Source organism: Astatotilapia calliptera, chromosome 11, assembly GCF_900246225.1.
Source record: "Astatotilapia calliptera chromosome 11, fAstCal1.2, whole genome shotgun sequence".
NCBI lineage: Eukaryota > Metazoa > Chordata > Actinopteri > Cichliformes > Cichlidae > Astatotilapia > Astatotilapia calliptera.
In genome coordinates, this window is record NC_039312.1 from 17,592,007 (window position 1) to 17,612,539 (window position 20,533).

At 38.9% G+C, this 20,533-nt stretch overlaps 2 protein-coding genes and 1 pseudogene across 5 annotated transcripts in view; 2 read left to right on the forward strand and 1 right to left on the reverse strand.

The window, feature by feature from the left end:
* The window catches only part of fhod3b (formin homology 2 domain containing 3b), a 94,534-nt gene extending 93,538 nt beyond the window's left edge, over window positions 1–996 (reverse strand). For all 4 annotated transcript variants that reach the window (XM_026185382.1, XM_026185381.1, XM_026185379.1 and 1 more), the window contains exon 1: window positions 465–996. In XM_026185382.1, the coding sequence (XP_026041167.1) occupies window positions 465–629 (165 nt within the window). In that variant the 5' untranslated portion in view covers window positions 630–996. The remainder of the gene's footprint in view (window positions 1–464) is intronic.
* A 984-nt stretch (window positions 997–1,980) lies between these two features.
* On the forward strand, window positions 1,981–10,999 carry LOC113032106 (sodium-dependent neutral amino acid transporter B(0)AT3-like; annotated as a pseudogene).
* Window positions 11,000–12,195: 1,196 nt separating this feature from the next.
* On the forward strand, window positions 12,196–16,964 carry LOC113032805 (solute carrier family 40 member 1). The gene is made up of 9 exons (XM_026185938.1): window positions 12,196–12,294; window positions 12,568–12,673; window positions 12,767–12,834; window positions 12,991–13,150; window positions 13,433–13,548; window positions 13,741–13,867; window positions 14,029–14,283; window positions 14,893–15,570; window positions 16,036–16,964. Exons 1-9 carry the CDS (start codon window positions 12,196–12,198, stop codon window positions 16,293–16,295), a joined length of 1,869 nt encoding a protein of 622 aa, XP_026041723.1. The 3' UTR covers window positions 16,296–16,964.
* The last annotated feature ends 3,569 nt before the right edge of the window (window positions 16,965–20,533 follow it).

The window sequence follows — 20,533 nt, forward strand, 5'->3', positions numbered from 1 at the left end:
AGACTGCAACCACAAATGTCTTTTTTGCTTATTTGTTTGCGTCTCCTCCTTTGCCAACCACAAACATGATACTTTTTTCCAAACTTTGAAGGAGCACCTAAAGTCTTGGCAGTGCACAGGTGGGTAATTGATGTAAATATTAACCGATGGCAGCCCCTCCCCCACCCCAAATAATAGGTATCTAATCTACGCCTACACCGCCTGGAGTTATTCTGTCTATCACAGAACTATCACGCCGAGAATCAGTAACTATTTGAATGCACGTCTATGCCCCATCAGCATCCCCTATCAACAAAGTGCTTACTAAGACGCTTGCTCATTGGTGAATTGGTTTTGTTTGGTAGTAACACAATCGACCTGTTCAAGCTAATTATTAATTTAGGCGTTGATGTTACATTTTAACTCGTGCTTTTAACGAAACGTGCACAAAAACAAAATCAAGAGGTTAATCGTGCGTTGCATACCTTGTGTGGGGCTTTTAACAGCCTGTGGACTCCAGCAATCTGATTTATCAGAGGGATATCTTCCCTGAAGGTGTACAGAGGCGGTCTGGTGGGCTCGGGGAAATTGGTGCTGTTAAATGGATCAGTATCATCTAAAAACTGCACCCTGCATATAAATGTAGCCATGATGTATCCATGCAAGGCGAGTTTAGATGATCAAAACAGTGGATGCGGCACTACGGTCTCTGACAGAGGCGCAGCCAGCCCCCCCTCCGGACAGCGAACTACCGGCAGGTCTTCTGCAGTAACAAAATCCTGCACCCTGTTATCCTTGGACCTTCCCCATTTGTTTCACTCAGCGTAGATGTGTCAGGACAGTGTGCGCAAAAAGTCCCAAAGTAGAGATCCGGAGTAACTCGCTGAGATGTCACGATTAGTCAGTGCGTGGCGGAATCGAGCGGAGCGCCAGTGTCCAAGGGCATTGCGGGCGGTTGAGGTGCTGAGGCAGACTGCGGACGGCACTGCTACACTTGGCGCCTGGTCTATGGGAAGCGGCTCCCTCCTCATGCATAAAGCCTGAGAAGGGACACTGCAAGCCAGGTCCCAGTCAGCCCGGCCAAACTCGGATTACACGCGCTATAGCGGCCTCCAGTGGGAAAAAAGCAAAACGGATGCTGACAGTCCTTCAACTCGGTGTTGACAAACACACACTAGAGCTATAGTGGACACCAGAGTTATAACATATTTGTGTTTTCTTATTAGTTTTTATTTTTGTTTCGCTTTGACCTTTTAATTCAGTTTAGTTTCAGTGAGTTTCCAGAGTGGATTTTCTTGCTTCAGCTTAAAATATTTAGGTTCAGTGTTTTAATGTTGTTCACTTTTAATGTTTATTACTTTTTCATTCATGGGAAATGCCAGAGATGAGATTTAGGAAAATAATTAGATATTACAATATAAACAGAGCTTTTTGACAGCAGTTGACTCGCAGCCTTGTAGACACCCAAACTTTAATAAACGGATGCTTTAAACCCTCATCATGCAGTTTGTGATAACAAATGTTAACAAATTAGAAACACCTAAACTAAGGATTTATTCTGTAATGTTATTTTATTTTAATTGCTGTTTTAAAAGTTCACAAAAGGTCTAGGTTTTTTTCCTTTTAGATAACAATTTCTTTTCCCATTTAGTTTTAGTTAACTATGATAACCTTGTTTTTTTTTACCAGAAAAAAACACAATGCTGCATATATTTTGAAAAAAAATGCATCTAACAGCAATATGTAGGATCTAGAAGTAAATTCATGAGCTGTCTAAAAATACGCCTTATGGTACATTTCTGTATTACTTAGTTTTATGCTTATACCCTGGTTAGTGATGCTTCATGGGAGTGGTTAGAGCAATTGAAAAATATGAAACAAATCTCCAAACATCTCTAGAGTCAGCTGTCTAACATTGCGTAGGTCCACCCTGAGCCTCGAACAGTTCTGACCTGTCAGTGCATAGCCACAGAGCCTCTGGGGCTGTCTCTACACACTGGCATGTTGGCAGCACAACCTTGGCTGGTATGGGTTGTTGGGTGGGGCCTTCAGGGATACACGAAACAAGCCTTCAAGGCTTTCTACAAGAAACACAAGAAGGCAAAGTTCTGCTATAGCTCTGTGGTTTGGGCTTGTTCCGGGCACTCCCATGACGCCTGTTTAGACAGGGATCTGGGAAGCTTCGAGGCCAGGTCAAAGCACTGGGTTTTTAACGTTCCTCGAGTTGTTCCTAAGTAGCATTTGTGGTGGATTTGTGGTGGAGGAGGCTGCTGCCACTGAGGAGTGCTTTCGTTCAAGTAGGTGCCATCCACATAAATGCCAGGACTCCAAGGCTTTCCAGACAAACATTAAATTGTTGTCTGTTTGATGTTAATATGGTCATTTAAAAACCATGCAGCATCACCCAGCTGCTCATAAATCATCTGTTTTCGAGTGGCAGCCAATCAGAAATTGCCTTAAATTCAATTCAATTCAATTTTATTTATACAGCACCAAATCACAACAATAGTCACCTCAAGGCACTTTATATTGTAATGTAGACCCTACAATAATACATACAGAGAAATGGAGGGTGGTCTTTAAGAGGGGAGGATTAAAACAGATTGTCTCATACAGTAGATGAACTGAGGGGCTGCACCAAGGTCCAGTAAACAATAGGCAAAATAAAAAGAAAGCTGAAAGAACTCTTTAAACTAAAACAAGCTTTAGTCTGTTTTTTAAACATTTTTTTCACCTGTCCATTAGCTCTTCGGTGTCTTAACGGTGCTTTTCTCTCTCCTCCAGTTCTCTTTAACCTCTATTCACTCAAGCTCATAAATACAATCCAGCCAACAAAGTCTTCAATCTGGAAAAAGAACTTTAAAGATTAGCTTACATTTAGTTTAATTTAAAAAAGCAATTCTTTGAATACAAACCGACATACCTTGAATTTATCATCTGAAGCTACAGCTATGTAAATCTGTGCCCTAGAAATATTTGTTTCCACAGATGATGCCTTGTAACAAAAAACCTTTGAGAACCACTGAGCTAGACTAGGTTGCCAGCTAAAGAGTGCTCTAATTCACCAACCTGATCTTGCAGATGAGAAAATGGGGCTCTCATTGCCTACAGCAACAGAAGTCAACTTAATATAGACTCTATGGAGCCCATACCTTACCTTCTTATTTTGGATCAAAAGTTATATGTAGCACAATTCAGTTCAATTCAAGGCACTTTAAATGTTAAGATAAAGACCCTACCTACAATAATAGAGACAAAACCACAACAATCAAACCACCTTTGAACAAGCACTTGGTGACAGTGGGAAGGAAAAACTCCCTTTTAACAGGAAGGAACCTCCTGCAGAACCAGGCTCATGGAGGGGCGGGGCCATCTGCCCTGACCGGTTGGGGTGAGGAGAAGAATACAGGACAAAGACACGCTGTGGAAGAGAGAGAGAGAGAGAGAGAGAGTTTAATAATAACTAATAACTATTGTCTGCAGTTATAAGTGTTGTATGTGTCTGCGTAATGAACTTACACAGTAAATGCTAAATAGATTAAACCCAGCAGTCTCGTCCAGCTGTGATCACTCATCTCAGTACACGTCTGTGTAAATATCTTTTTGGTCTTGGTCCCATTCACAGACTACATATATAAACACAGATGTAGCCACTCTGACTCTTGTCTGTTGGTTAGTAAAGTCCTGTTGCGAAGCCTCAAAATGATTGTTTTCATCGTTGGGTTCTTGGTGTTCTGAAACTGGATGTGACATGCAAGGCGTAAATTTGCCTAAGAAACCGAGGGCGAGTGTGCGCTCATGCACAGGATCAGTGTTGTCTTCATTAAAATCAGTCAGGCATACGATAACTGTACTTTGAGTCAAACATTGAACGACCTGGAGTACTGCCACTCAACGCTAAATTCCCTGTTTTATTCACTGTCACTAATGCAGGGATGTCAAACATAAGCCCGAGGGCAGAATCGGCCCGGCAAAGACTCTAATCTGGCCTGCTGGACGGCTTTGGAAAATATGAAGGTGGGCATACATGCTTGGACTTTTAACTGCATTTTCACAAGTTTTACAGCTTTTCCTGCTAATAAAGACCTCCCTCACAGCCATCTACACTACACTAAGTATTTAAGTTGTTAAGTAATAGATTAACAATTAAATGATAGAAAAATGTCTGTTAAGTGAGCATTGGTTTTATGTTTTTTATATTTTATATTTTACACATTGTCTAGTTAAAAAATGTTATTTTTGTGTAGACAGATTAAACTTTGCTTAAACTTTTTTGTGTATATGTTCTCAGAGTTTCAACAATTTTTTGATCTATGTCAGAAAAACTGTTTTCTTCAGTTGGACGAATCAACGCTTTAAGGGAGGCCCACACAACCAATGTTATAAAAGAGTGAGCCTCACACGAGCAGTGGCTTCTGTGGATTTACCTCTCTCCATCATAGAACACCGCAGTTAACTCTCACGTTATATCCTACGTTATATTCATTCTGAGCTTGAGCTTCAAAGGCAGCACACCTCCAGTTGATGCTCTATGACACCACGGACTAGTCAATCCATCACAAACATCTAGTTCATATTATCTCACAGTGTGCGCCACAATTTACATTCCAGCACTGAACAGTGAACTACTGTATCACCACAATACTACAGTGTTTCACTGATAAAGAAGCAAAAACTAACCGACACAGGCCTGAAGGACAGGATATTGCCCCATCGGCAGCTGGGTGAGCTGGAGGTGGAAGAGGCTGGAGACCGGCAACAATTCTGGTACACGCTGACCTGTGTGGGGTTTTGTGTGGGTCTCAGAAATATCTGGCGCTTCCAATATCTAACTCAGAGTCAAGGGCACGGGTAATACTTTCATGGTTTAACTATTCACAATCATGCTGCTTGAAAATAAAATATTGGAACAGGAATACTCATGTATGGCTGTGAACACATAATATTTACAGGTTATAATGTAATTTCGCATAATTTCTCATGATTATAATGTAAAATAAATATATATTAGAATGCTTTATAATAGTGGAGATGTTTCTCCAAGTTTAGTTCAACATCACTGATGTAATGTTAACATGCTGTAAAAACTGTAGTACTGTATAATAGTCCTGTTTAGATCAAATATAAGACACTACAGAGTGTCCTTTAAAACATTCACTGGCTGTACTACATCCACATAAGTGTTTTTGGTGGCTGATTTCTTTTACACCACCATAATTGCCTGCAAGATGAGCCTTAGCGACATACTGTGAAAATGTGTGAGAGAAGCTTCCCCTGTGGATTACCTCTGGTACTGGGAAACCCTGAACGCAACTCGACAAGAGGAAGGTGGGCAGCAGTGCCGCATACTGTTGTATCATGTTTGTACATGTTCTGTATCTGTGAAGTTTGTGGTATTGATACTGCTGTGAAGGTGCAGCTTATTGCTTTCCACAGAGTAAATATTTTAATTTCCCAAGGTTGCATATGTGACTTCATGCCTTCCCTGCAGTGTTGACCTTATTTCTGATAAGAGGTTTGAGTTCTTTCAATGCAGTAAAGTTTCACCAAATCTAAGCTGCATATTTAAAATTATTTTAACAATGAAACTGGATTTTGTCATCATGAATTGAATTTAATTTCCTCCCTCTCTTCACTCTCTGAGTGTGCCGATCTTCCAGCTAAAGAGCCTTCACACTGGAGACATGCCTGCTGATTTATCAAAAACAGGTACGAGTCTCTTGAAGATTGTTTGTTTGGGGGTAAAGCAGATTATAGATTTGTAATGTAAAATAGCCTCATAACAGTTCACCACACACTCCACTTGGGAAATCATTAAAATCATCATGCTTAAATTCTTTGTTTCCTCTTTTGTAACTTTCAACTTCATAAAATAATTAAGGACAGCTAACACGCTCAAATCAGTCGAAAACTCAAGGCAAAATACTCTGTCACAAAATGTCTGTGAAGGTTCTCAGTCATCCAGGTCATCAAATAATGTTCTGCTCACCAAAATGTTTGAGCATGTTTCAGCTGTATGTAGGTTAAAAACCTGCAGCCAGATGATACTAATTAGCACTAATATAAAGAGTGCATGGCTCTCTCAGAGTCACAAAAAATAGAAAAAATATTTTGTCAATGAGAACTTGTTTAAAAAGAACAAAGAAAGAAAAAAAATCAGTGGATTGCAGTGTGTTGCTGTTTATGCCCTGATACTACTTTGGCATATGTTTGCAGCTCTGCTCCACAGAGAATTTCTCAATCTGATTTCATCAATTTGGTGAACAGCTAGGCCCTAAGATAAGATGCCTCTATTATAATCAACTTTTTCGTAGTCCTTCATTATTCCTTGCAGTTGATGTTTAAGTAGGGTTAGGTATAATCTGACAGATACAATCTAGCATTTGATTAAACAGTAGTTATGTAGTAATTAATGTAGATGCCAAGAATGGGAGGAGATGCTGACTTAGAAACTCTGACATGTTACGGTACATGTGTCTGTCCAACTGGAGTAAGTTTAACAATATACCAATGGTCTGCAAAGCTAAATACAATAAATATGGATTTAGTCTGACACGTACTGTAATCTACAAGTTTTTATTTATTTATTTGCCTCTAATATAAAGTGAACTATATTACATGTGCTTTTTGGCTGCAATAAATGTGTGAGTGATATTATTTTGTGTGAATATAACAAACTATAAGTACAAGACTAAATTTCATGAACTAGTACATTTTTCCAGTGTAATAGTTTGGTCATTATGTTCATTCACTGGAATAGCAGAGACTTATAAACTGTATCATGTAACAAACTGAAAACTCACTACCACAGTTTTATTTCATGGGTTCCTTATGGTATCCGTGCTCAGTCAACTGTCATTGCTTCTGTTATCAGCATCTTATCATGTCATTTTATACAAACACTTTTATCAAACAAGCCGCACTGTTCCCATAGCTTTAACAGTCAATAAGAAATTAGAAGAAGCTGATAAAGCAGTCACCACGTTCTCCCCTTCTCTTCATCAGACCTAACGGAGAGATGAGTTACATGTGAGGATTTGTGCTTACCTTAGAAATACACCAAAATAACAAGGAGCAAATGTTCGACATGGAAGCTGAAAGTGATGAGCAGAAAGAGATCACTCAAAGGCCAAAATGGGACAATAAAATTCAATATTTGCTAACCTGCATAGGATTTGCTGTTGGGCTTGGTAATGTATGGAGAGTCCCATATCTGTGTCAGAGCTATGGTGGAGGTAAGCAGAACTCTGTTACACAGTGTCGTTTAATGTTGACATTAAACAAAAAAATAGATAATAGATGCTCTTAAATGTTACTACTTTTACACTTTTAAATAATATTTTTAATAAAGTAACAATGCATGTATTAAAAATAATTAATACTGACAGGTTTCTGGTTTCAGCTTCCACGTGGGTCTTATTTCATATGCTCTCACTGCAAAGACTTGGTTGCAGTGATGATATATTAAAATAATTTTCAAGATCTAAATTTCCAGAAGAGAATGATTAAAGTTTCTGAAGACATTTTGTTTCAACATGACCGTAAATTTTAATGTTACCTAAATCTCACTATAATGTAAACTCTAAAAAAATTGTATCTGGTGTTAAGATCTGTTAGTTGGTGCAGATGAGCATGATAAAGGTCTGCCTGCTGATAACAAAATGTCAAAAACTAAATGTCCTTCAACCATCAAACCAACCTTAATTTTTATTTTCTTTTTACTTCTTACTGAAAAAAATGCAAGATTGTAGTTTCTGATTCCTTATGTCATTGCCTTGGTGTTTGAGGGACTTCCCCTGCTGCACATGGAACTGGCCATTGGACAGTGGCTACGCATGGGAAGCGTTGGAGTGTGGAGTGTTCAATCTCCCCATATCCGGGAGGTGTAGGTGAGAACGTCTGGTTTGCGAAAAGGTCGTATACCAGATGTTCGAAAAATGCGAAAAATTAGCAAACTTGTGTCATACTTAACACCGCTCTATAATTTATGTTAATTAGGTTGAATTTTTAAAAACAGGCGTGGCTTCGATGCTGGTGTCCTTCCTGGTTGGACTGTTCTACAACATGATCTTGGCCTGGATCCTGTGATACTTCTTCCATTCCTTTCAGAGTCCACTTCCCTGGAGGGACTGCCCAGTAAACCTGAATCATACTGGTAATATTGACATCACGATATTATAGATTAATATGTGCCAAAATTAACTAAAGGCCCACAGATTACTTATGATATCTCTAATTTCTAAACCCTGAACATAACACCAAACATTGAGACCAGTGGGTCCTTACAGTAGTAGCTGGTATTGTGTCTTGCATCTGCTTGGTGCATCGTGTACATCTGCTTCATAAGAGGAATTGAGACCATTGGGTCTCCAATGTTGATATATTAAGCTTTTTGCTCCATTTATTGCACCCGCATGGTAGATAAATAAGGTTTGATAAAGGTTTTTCCACCTTGAAAAGATAGTTGCATGAGGGAATAGCATACTTTTGCCCTGCATATGTTGGCCATTTGTCGAAACATATATCAACACAAATTGTTAACCAAATGGAATGTGACTGTTTGGTGATTTGGCAGACAGTCTAGAGGCTCACGTTTATAGATTTCTTGATTAACATTAGTGATTGCCTTCAATAGCCACTACATTGTTTTTCTTGGTCGTCATGCATATTCACTGTACTGCAGTTTGTGGCATCCATTCAGTTGGTTGAATAAGTTAGTTGTGTTGCACATGTGCAGCATGTTACTTTCACTTCATCATGCATTCGAAATATTTTTCGATCAAACTTCCGTAAATTGGAATAAAGGTCAAAATTCAACTTCTACTGGCTGCATTAAAGGCAGTAACTGTGATGGATAAGCAGAAGACTAAACATTTATTTTTCTTTATTACCTATAAAAGTAACAATACCTAAAAGTGTTGCAAGCTGTAAAAATCTATTTTGACGATACACTGATGAAAAGAGTTCATCCAAACTTTTCCCCAACAGGCTATTTATGCCACAGCCACTTTTCCATATCTTGTTTTGACCATCTTCTTGATCAGAGCCTTGACTCTCCCTGGAACAAGTGATGACTTGATATATCTTTTCACTCCAAATGTAAGTCTATTACTTTTTTTCCCCTTACCAACATAATTTCATGTGATAAATCTGATATCTAACTAATGTTTATCACAGTGGGAACCCTTGAAAAATCCTAAGGTTTGGCTGGATGCTGCCACCCAGATCTTCTTCTCCTTGTCTTTGGCTTTTGGGGGACTTATTGCTTTTTCCAGTTATAATCCTCAGAAGTAAGAAAAGCCAAAAGAAAATGTTTTTTTAAAAGCCATACATTATGCTGATCAATACATTGTTTTGTTTTATTTTTGCAGGAATAACTGTGAGAGAGATGCCCTTATTGTTGGATGTGTGAACAGTTTTACATCAATATATGCGTCAGTTCCTATCTTTGCCATTCTTGGCTTTAAGGCAAATTGAAACAACAACAACTACCAAAACTGGTAAGTTAAATAAAAAAAATGATGTGAAACTTAAGCTTTAACATTACATAGATACAATATTAAAGCAAACATTTCTCATTTAATATTAATGCTTTTAATACTAATAGTGTTTTTGTTTGTTTGTTTGTTTTTTGCTGATATCAGGAACATATTAACCCTGACAAATGCATTTAACATCGGGGTTGGCAACATAACTCTTGAAAACTATGGCGAGTGGTTAAACTATCTCAATAAGACGATCCCTTGGAAGTTAAAAGTCTCAATCTCAAAGCTTGCAATCTACAGACCTTCCTCGAAGAGGTGTAGTACATCTACTCATATTAAAAATAATTAGCATTTATGTATTTGTGATCATATATCATTTCCCACTCTTAGAGCACTTCAGGAACTGGACTGGCATTTATTTTGTTTACTGAGGCAGTGATTGAAATGTCAGCCTCGCAGGTGTGGGTCCTCTTTTTTGTTATGCTCTTCTGTCTCGGCCTGTCCTCCATGTTTGGAAATCTAGAGGGCGTCCTTACTCCTCTGCTGGATTTACACATAGTTCCACCTGGATTCCTAAGGAAGCTTTCACAGGTATACCAAAAAGACTGAACAGCTTAATGTTGCATTTTCACTGACGGCACTAAGAAAACTGGTTTGTATTGTGTTATATTATTAAAACAAAAATAAAGATGATAAAGTTAGGTGCAAGATATCTATTACTCTCTACATAGAATTGTGACTATGACTAAATCCCACCTGGTATTTCAAAACACATGCATTACTTTTGCAAGAAACCTTTATGTTCTCTCTGAAGGTGTTTATATTAGTGATTTTAGTTTATAGTCACATGTCTTATGATGTCTGATATTTTGCTTACAGGGTTAATCTGTCTCATCTCCTTTGCTGTGGCCCTAATCTTCACTTTGGGCTCTGGAAACTACTGGCTGGAAATTTTTAACAGTTATGTAGGATCCGTGCCACTACTCAACATAGCTTTCTTTGAGATCATCGCTGTGGCTTTCATCTTTGGAATAAACAGGTGATATTATCATTGTCAATGTATGTCATGATTATGCTTATGTTAAACAGTATTTTTAAAAGGACAAATGTTACAAATGTTTCCATTTGCCCACAGGTTTAATGACGACATTGAATGGATGACAGGGCGGAGACCTAACATTTACTGGCAGGCAATGTGGCGCTTTATCAGCCCGTTCATGCTTCTGGTGGTTTTTGTGGCTTATGTTGTGATCGAGGCTGAGAAACAACCAACATACAATGCATGGAACCCAGATTAATGTACCATTATGACACTTCATTAAATTTGGAACAAAGACTGACTTTGCACTGCATCAACCCCGCAGGTTCACTTCCCCCTTGCTGATGTCCTGCACTATCCTGAATGGGTTTTTGTTATCTGTGTGCTCTTATCGATCCTTCCTGTAGTCTCCATTCCCCTTGTGGCTTTCTATAAATTCATGTGCTTCCTGAAGAATTACACCATGAACAGACAATCAAAATCCATATGCAAATGAGTATTATCATGGGGAATTGTAAATAGATATCTTGACCTATGTTATTTGATTGGTGGTCAGGATTACAAGTAACCCCTGCCACTCATTATTAACTTTGTTCTCTGTATGTTCATTTGAAAAACAAAAAGGCAAGCAAAATGATTCCACTTCTTATTTTTACATTTTCCCATCTTTTTTAAGGTATGGTTTTGCATGCTTATTACACCTAATAATATCCTTAACATATTGAAAATCATATTTTTTTTTTACCTAAATGCATCATTTGTATCAGAGACAGAGATGCAGCCTGATCAATTCAATGCATGACAATATCTCTGTGAATACAGATCACCAAGGGCTGGAACTGACTCTCATGTTTGTGTTATGATTCAATTAAAGGAAGATGACAGTTAATTTCCTGTGCTGATGTTTGGATAGGAACGAATGGAGCATGATGGATACTGTAACATGTGTAGTTTGTGATCAGCACATATATTAATAAAATAAACAATTTTCAGTTAAAATGTACATAAGCACATGAGCTGATTTTGTGATTTCATTCACATTTGCCCAACCCAACTTTTGCTACATGATAATCTTCTTTCTACTCTTGGTTACATGCACAAGAGTGATGTAGTGTTGCATGATGTGTCCTTTAGGTATGCTGCATGTCAACAGTGCATGTGACTGTATGAGAGTAGCGTTACATGCATGTGCTCACTAGTCATGTTCATGTGTGCGTGTGTGTGTGTGTTTTGAGTTACACGCAGTTACCTTTTTGTGGTGTGGGTGGACGGTGATATTGTCCCTCCAGCGTCATGTGCTTTGGAATATGCTGGCTGCCTTTGTTGCCTCCCTGCCTGTTCTGCTTTTCTGGCACTTTCATACAATGGTGCACTTGAACACCCTGATGTTATTAAGCCTTTCAAACTACTACAGTTTGAATTCCAGCTCTCAGGAAAGACTAGCATCCCAATGTAGGATACATGGCACAAGATTCATCGTCGAGGAACAACAGCAAGGATTGACTGCAACGAGAAAACAAAAGGTAACAACTGAGCCTCCATTAACTTTGATTATTGCTGCTTTATGTCTGTATGGATAGAGCTATGCAAGGTAACATAATAATTCTATTTTAATTTTAATTATTGCCATATACAATTACTTACTTTCTTCTCTGCTTCACAATCTGGCACTACCAATGTTGGTCATTATTTATGGCTCTTTTAGTTTTGGGGGGAAAAAAGAAACCTGATGTGACTGACTACAGAAGTTTACTGAGTTCAAAAGGACGTGCCGTTTCAACTGCTGTTGAAGTAAGTTCAAGGTAAGAAAAAAATGCAGTGTTTGACCAGCTGCTTACAAATTGTCACATATTCATTTCTGTGCTGTTCTAGAGTTGTCACTAAGTAAATAAACAGTAATCGTCCAAGCAAGGATTTTGTAGTCGTCAAGAGGAAAGCGACCTTTTAGGATAAACAAATCAGCTGTATTTGTGATCATCTAAATATTACTGTTATCATGTATATGACACACTGTGCTATCAGCAACATCAGAATGGTGTGACAAGTTCGATAACACTTCACTAGGACATGTCGCAGCGGGAAGATGCCTCCCAGTGTGGTGGGGTTGTGGTTGAGTTCGAGTCTGACAACATCCGGGATGCAAAAGCTGAAAAAGCTACGCGTATACCAGGTGAACTCGAATTAAAATCCAATTAGAATTTGTGCAGTGTCTTTGTAGCCAATGGAATATCTGCTTATTTGATTTGATGCATTTCCTTTTAAGGTTCAGCTCTTATCTACCTCAGGGGTCCCAAGTTTCTCATCTATGTCAGTGGAGCATTATCAATGTGGGTAAGAATCATTTCCTGAAGAAACATTCGTGGGGCAATAGGTAAGACTTCGCAACTTAAAGGACTGCAAGGTAGTCTCTTTACACTGTGTCACAGCACACTGATGAAAATATTGCAACACAACACACGATGATGACTTTTCTCATGTGTTAAACAGGGCGACCGCATGTGGCACTTCGCAATCTCTGTGTTCCTGATTGAACTGTACGGCCGTAACTTGCTGTTGACTGCGGTGTTTGGATTGGTGGTGGCTGGGTCAGTTCTCATGTTTGGGGCTTTGATTGGAGACTGGGTTGATCGCAATCCTAGGAATAAAGGTATGCACAGCAATCTCATACCCATATGAAAATTCTAACATGTAATATAGCGAGGTACAGTAATAAGAGCTCAGTGGATTTCAATCTTGGGCCAGGAAATTTGCTGGTTTCCTATCCCACTAGGAGGTGAATTGCTATTCGCCAGATGTCTCAAGTGTAAACCTCCTGGCACAAGGTTCATAGCCACTGACTCGTATCTGTTATGACTAGCATTCGTTTTTTACAACCCCCATAAAAAAAAAATGCATACTTGAAATTCGTTTTTTCCATCTTCTATTTTAGTTGCACATGCATCTCTTTTCGTTCAGAACATCTCGGTGACAATATGTAGCATTGTGCTCATGTTGGTGTTCTCATACAAGCAAAGGATTGAACAGATCTGGGATGGATGGCTTACTGTGAGTAGACACTACATACTTGCTACAACACAATCGCTGTGTTTCGGTTATATATACTTGATATGAGTACTACACAGAGAAGTCATTGCTGTTGTTGTCCCCTCTGTCTCGTGTCCCTGTTGTCTCTGCCTCTGAGCTTGTGGCTACTCTGTGCTGTCATAGTAACATGTTGCATCGCAAAACTCACACAAGGTGGTTTGTTATACGGTGGTGATCGTCCTGGCAGATGTGGCAAACCTTGCAAGCACAGCACTGACCATTGCCATTCAGAGGGACTGGATTGTGGTCATCACAGGCTACAACCGAGGTCACCTAGCGGGTGAGGACATTCAGTCTGTTAATGAATATTCTGGTTTGTACTTGAGGCTTGTCTGTGGAAGATAGATCCTCGAACTATAGAAAAGATCAGATATTGACTGGCTACTGCTTAGCTTCCGATGCTGGACACACATTAACCTCTGTGTTTGTTCCTAACAAAAGGAATGAATGCAACCATGAGGCGGATAGATCAGGTGACTAACATCCTGGCTCCACTAGCAGTGGGACAGGTCATGACCCTTGCCTCCAACGTAGTTGGCTGTGGATTCATCCTGGGCTGGAACCTGGTGTCTCTAATTGTGGAGTTCTTCTTCTTGTCACGGGTTTATCGCATCGTCCCTGCTCTGTCAGCCAAACCACCATCGGTTGCAGTGGATCAAGCATATCTCCAGAGGATAGAGAGGAAAAGGTTACAAGGTATGAACTGTTCATTGGATCTTTTTCATAGATCAAAAAGGGAATCCAATCTAGCAGTGCCTTAAACCTGTATTCTTTCTAATAGAAGAAAAACTACTTTTGCAAAAGATTTGGGGTGTCTGAAAACAGCCCTTACATCCCCATTAGTGTCAAAAGGGAGGATAAAGTGAATTTCTCTAGTGTGGGATTAAAAAAAGTGTTTAGGTGCTTTAGGGCAGGCTTACACTGTGAATGAGAAGTCAGTACTACAGTGTGCCTCCGTTTCTCAGTTACTTATGTTTGTTTTCAAAATATCAAGATGAGGAATCATATCTTCATGGGAGCTGCCTCTTTCCGAAAAAAAAAAAAAAAAGATCCAGCACCAAAGCTTTTTGACATACATTATCTTAAAACACAGTTTTGAGTTTGTGTACAGCATCCAAATGCAAGGGTCCACATGGTATAGATTTCTGTTTGTACTCACACACATTAGCGTAGATGAACTGCGTTTGACAAATGATGTAGAGGCTAACGTGACATGGCATAGAGGGGGTGCAGAAAAGCTAGTGAGGATTAGGCCTTTAGAATTAATGAACTCAAGTGATGGATGCCATTCTTGTTTTTCATTAGGAGAAGGCAATGTTGCGCGACCTCAGGCTCTGACAGAGGGCAACTGCAATTCAAGCTTGCACCTCAAGGAAATCACCGATCTGCCGCTGTGTTTTCGGAGGTTCCGTTGGCTGGTGAGCACCTGTAAAGATGGCTGGATGGCCTACTATCGTCAGCCTGTTTTCCTCGCGGGAATGGGTCTGGCTTTCCTTTACACCACAGTGCTTGGGTTTGACTGCATCACCACTGGCTATGCCTATACTCAGGGGATAAGCGGATCTCTTCTTAGTCTGCTGATGGGCGTGTCAGCCATCACAGGCTTGATGGGCACAATAATGTTCACCAGGCTCAGGAAGGCCTATGGCCTGGTCAACACAGGCATCATCTCAAGCTGCCTCCACCTGGGCTGCTTGCTGCTGTGCGTGTGCTCTGTGTTTGCCCCTGGCAGCCCCATGGATCTCAGCTTGCTGATGCCCGACATTAGTTCCAATTCCTCTACAGCGCTTGGGATGACAGGCCAAAGGCAAAAACACACATACCCTATGATGGGAGGCAACAATCAGCCACTTCTGCCCGACCGCTCTTCTATCCACTGGACCAACAACACGGTGCTTTTTGACAATGTTCCCTCCGGCACAGCTCCAGAATCTTACATCTCCATTATTCTGCTGTTCTTGGGTGTCATTACAGCACGCATTGGTGAGTAGACACAAATTCAGAGCTTATTCAGTGCATAGAAAAACGTATGTACAAGTGATATTGCCATTTTTAATGCCCATCTCATGTGGGCACACGGCAGATATTCCAGTAATAATTTATTTTGAATATACTGATATATAGTGATAATTATCTTTTTGAGGCAATTTAACAAAAAATAAAAATTACCTAGTCAGTCCACCAGAGAGCACTATTGTAAACTCTAAAATGTATTTCTCATTACATACAAGGTTTTTGGATATTTATTTCTATTGATGCATAGAGTTTAAATATTGGTGTAGAATATGAAATATATGTCAAAAAATACATAAATCTGCCCAAAATGTGACTTTTCTGGGTAATTTTGTTATACAAGTACAAATTTTAATCTGGTCAAATGAAATTTACTCGCAGCTGAATCAGTGCCCATCTGTTATAAAGGTCAGTTCATCTATTACTGTGTTTCAGGTCTCTGGTCCTTTGACCTGACTGTGACTCAGCTTCTGCAGGAGAACATCTGTGAATCAGAGAGAGGAGTGGTTAACGGGGTGCAGAGCTCCATGAATTACCTGATGGACCTGCTTCACTTCATTATGGTGATCTCTGCTCCGCAGCCACAACACTTTGGCATCCTAGTTATAATTTCTGTGTTCTTCATCACCACGGGGCACACTATGTACTTCCTGTATGCACATAAAGCCAAGAGAAAACGCCGCCTCGACACATAAGGAGCAGCTTACACATCCAGGCATGAGATGCTCACTAGCACTGAATCCACTCTGCACCAGTGAAATGAATGTCTCCCTCCTGATCCTTCAGCAAACTAATTGCAACACTCCAACTGTTTCTAACTCAGCCATTCATTTCAGCACAACACAGCAAGTGCCAATCCCACCTCAGCTGCTTTCACACTGCAGGGCCATGTGCCATGGCAGCAAACGAAAACTCAGGTGAAGTAGAGTGGGAGACAAGCTCTCGCTTTATGTACATAAGTCGAAGTGGCTACCATAAATGCTGCCTCCAGGGGAAATGTCCTAAGAGGACACAAAGGTTACGACTTAAGGCACCAACAAATGTTTTTGCCAACTGTGCAGAATACTTGTATACTGCAAGACTTTCAAACAAGACGGTTAACTTCATAGCTTTTTTGGATGGGAAGGTGAAGGGACAAAGAGATGAATCTAACCATCACCTCAGTACAGATCTGCTGCTGTGAAAAAATCCTGAACGTGACACATGAAAATAAAGACAAGACAAAGCTGTACATTTTCAAGTGGCATTGATGTTACTGATCCGTCCACTTGGAAATATTCCAGGATGTCCAAAAAGGAAGATAAAGGGAACTTGATGTGAGATTGTTTCAAAGATTGTTTAAATTAAAAGGAAAGAAAAAAAACCCCCTGACAGGCAACAAACCCCCCCCCCCCCCCCCCCCGCCCTTTTTATTGGACAAAGGTGAAAGGACAAGTGTTTCTTCCCCTGGTTTGTTTCTCTGTGGATGAATCAAGCAAACATTTGCCTTTCTTTCATGCATGAAATCCTGGATTATGAATTACAACACAAACACACACAAAATATTTTATTCTAATTGCTTGTGTATTTAGAAAAATTTACATAAAAACATACTTTCTTGTCATCTCATATAAAGAGTGATATTAATAGTTTTATAGAAATCCAAAACCACCCATCTTCATTTTGGGACATGTTTGAAATCAGTGATAACTACATGTTGATAACTGCCATTAGGAATATTGTTTGACAGTTTGCTTCATTCTTTTGTAGTTCTGAAGAACTAAACATTTCCTTACCTCAGCTAAGAGCAAGACCACTGAATCCAACATGGGGATTACCCTCAGCTACTGCGTGTTTTCATATCTCATTCATGTGCAGTGGAGACAATATCAAAGTTGAATCTTTTGTCATAAAACATGCATCACATCTCAGTATTTTTGTAACATTTTCTTGTGACATTTCTGTATTGTACATTGTCATTTTTAAGACTATTTATGACAATAAAGATGACTGACGAAGATCTTTGGGCTCAGGGAAAATAAATACATGTTAAAAAAATTGCAGAATTGTGCCAAAATGTCATCTAAATACATTGATTACAAACATAGTACATGACCTTTCATAAAATAAGAAACACAATTAGAAAACAGCAGCAAACATCAGTTTTAATGCTCAGTCAGAACATTAAAACACTAAAAATGTGTAATTTGTCGTCTTATTTTATCTCATTTATCTTATTTCATCTTATTTTTAAATTTTAATGAAAGAGGTTATAAATATTTGTGGATTAACCATCACAGAAACACACAAAAAATATTTTGATAACTAACAATACTGATCATTTTGGGCAGCTGCATGACTCTTACATTGAGTGGTGGTTTAATACCTTTGTTGAGCACTGTTTATTGTGAAATGTAGTTGCTAGAAGGTTAACAATATTATTAATTAGCATAAACTTGTACATTAACGGTACTTGAAGTTTCTCAGTCACACATTAAGCACTGTCCTAGACTAAATGAAACATTTAATGAATGAATCCCCTTAAAAAAAGTATTTAGTGAGGGATTAGGCATAATCAATATCTGGGAAAATAAGCTACTGTTACGAAGCCACATGCAAATGTAATAGCTTTTGGTCATCAGAAGAGGTCAATGTTCCATTAAGTGCTCATCATCATGCCAATCTTGTTTCAAAAATGATTGCCTGTAATCTGTGGAGCATATGTCAAACCAATCTCAAATGATTGATATCAAGTCATCCACAGACAAGATTCCTGACACAAAGTAGAAGCTGCATGATTTTTATATCCAACTAAAAAGTGTCACAAAATACACATTTTACAGTTTTTTTTTAAGATTTTTGGTACACAAGTATGCACAGAAAGCTAATGAATAACTGCTATCTGCAGAATTCCCACTATGTAAATAAAAGGCATTTACAATAAATGAATCACTGGTCCCGAAGAGTGTCATCAAAATAGAATGTTTACATTTATATGTGTAACTTTTGCAACCATTTAAATTAAGGTTGTACTGTTTCTATCACCATCGCCGACAGTGTATGAATCAGAGATTGGAGTGATAAACCTTGGTAATGTACAGAACCTATGAAAAGGCTTCCTAAGACAACTAGCCAGGAAGAGCTCCAGTCTGGTCCAGTCTGACCTTTGCTATATTTCTTATCTGTATAAAGCAAGACTGGACTAGACTTTTGACATATATCTACCCTATACATACAATGTATCTCTGCAGATTAAGCTTGAGGATTAATGAGTACAGATTAGTCATTCATTTATGCCTGTTATACCAAGTAGCACTATCAAGCTAGCATGCCATGTGGTGTGGTCTTACCTACAGTATGAGTGGCTAATGCTAGCTGTTAAAACTACAGCTAATAAGGTTTCCTTTGTCTTCTGGTGGCAAATTAGAGACACTGCCTGGCTGCTTATGGGCTAACCATTTAGGGGAAAGACCCATGTCTCCTCTTCCTTATATATATAATGGCCAAAAACAAAAACACACCTGCTAAATAAACCGACAGACTAATAAAACGCTAAAATTTCACTCACCAAAACTGAAACAGAAACTTCTTAGATGAGCTATGCCTTACTGCAACTCTCCTCTATAAGACAGTTCAATTAAAAATGCTCCAAAAAGCACCAGCAGGACAAAAAGTGAAGCGTTCCAGTTTGGACACTCCACATAGCAGAGGTGAGGTCTAGCAGACTATGGAGACAATTGAGTCCCCCACATTTTGTGTCCAAATAAATTGGGTTAAAATAAGTAAATAATCATCTCCTTCAGAGTTGTTATGAACAGGGAAACTACTAATAGAGCCCCATAATAGATGGCTGTTTGTCCCGTTTGTGTCTTTCAGAGCAATTTTATAATAAATATAAAATTGGTAAAATCAAAAATGTCTATGACGAAAAATGGATTATACAAATGAACTGCAACACCAGGGTTTCATGTGCTGTCAGTGACTCATGATAATATTATAAGCTTTGGCTATGATTGTGATAGCATGTAAGATGATTAGAGGCCAAAGCTGAGATTATATCAGCTAAGGCCAATGACCTAATTTAGGGCTGGGCAAATAAACACATGATAGACACAAAAATGGACTTTTGCTAGAATTTTCTGAAGAGCTCTTACATTACACTACATTATTTTTAAACTCCCAAACTCAGATATAATATTTTAATTGGAGATGAATGGTTTTCATTCCAGATTGTGATAAAGAGCTCAAAGAAGAGAGGAAAGAGTTGATAAACAGCAGAGGATCTATGCTATTTGTCATAATTTACCTATTTGTCTAATGTGCAATTTTAATGTGCTTGTAAAAAAAACTGCTACTAAATATTTAATATATGTGGCAGACTGTGGCTTGACTTTTGACCTTTTTGTGAGTGGCTATTGTTTTGGAAATCTCTGTAATGAACCCAAAAGAGTTTCGTCATTTTCTTTAGTCTGTTGCAGCGCTGCGCGCCTGCAGTAGAGTTCCTCCCATGGTTGTCATGGCAGTCCCTGGTTAAAGACACTAGTAGCACACAGAGCTGCCTTACAATTTTGGCTTTAGGCATCTTCACTTTGCAATTCGTTTACTTGAAAAACTGGGTCAGTGGTAGCACATTAAAACTAGGTTTGTCACCCTGGCTTTGTCCCGATGTAACACGTTCACTTTCTTCCTACAGTGGTATCACAAAAGCAAATGCGCAAAGACAGCCACATACAGTAATGTAATTAAGTCTCGTACAAACCAAGGATGTGGTCATATTAGTTCATTTACTTAGTATTTGGTAATTTTTTTCTTTTCATTTAAAAAAGATTTTAAGAGGACTTAAAGGAAGAGTTACCTATTGTAATAAGTCTAATATGTACTCTGCAGGAGGAGTGCAATTGGTGTCGTGCCAATCACTTACATTAAAAGAACAAAAAGGCCGCAGTGGAATGAT

Excerpts from the sequence above, each read along its gene's own strand:
- LOC113032805 (XM_026185938.1), top strand. The coding sequence starts at position 12,196 with ATGGCTCTTTTAGTTTTGGGGGGAAAAAAGAAACCTGATGTGACTGAC. Across the intron at positions 13,151-13,432 it reads TCGCAATCCTAGGAATAAAG|TTGCACATGCATCTCTTTTC; the intron begins GTATGCACAGCA and ends CTTCTATTTTAG. Across the intron at positions 13,549-13,740 it reads TCTGGGATGGATGGCTTACT|GTGGTTTGTTATACGGTGGT; the intron begins GTGAGTAGACAC and ends AACTCACACAAG.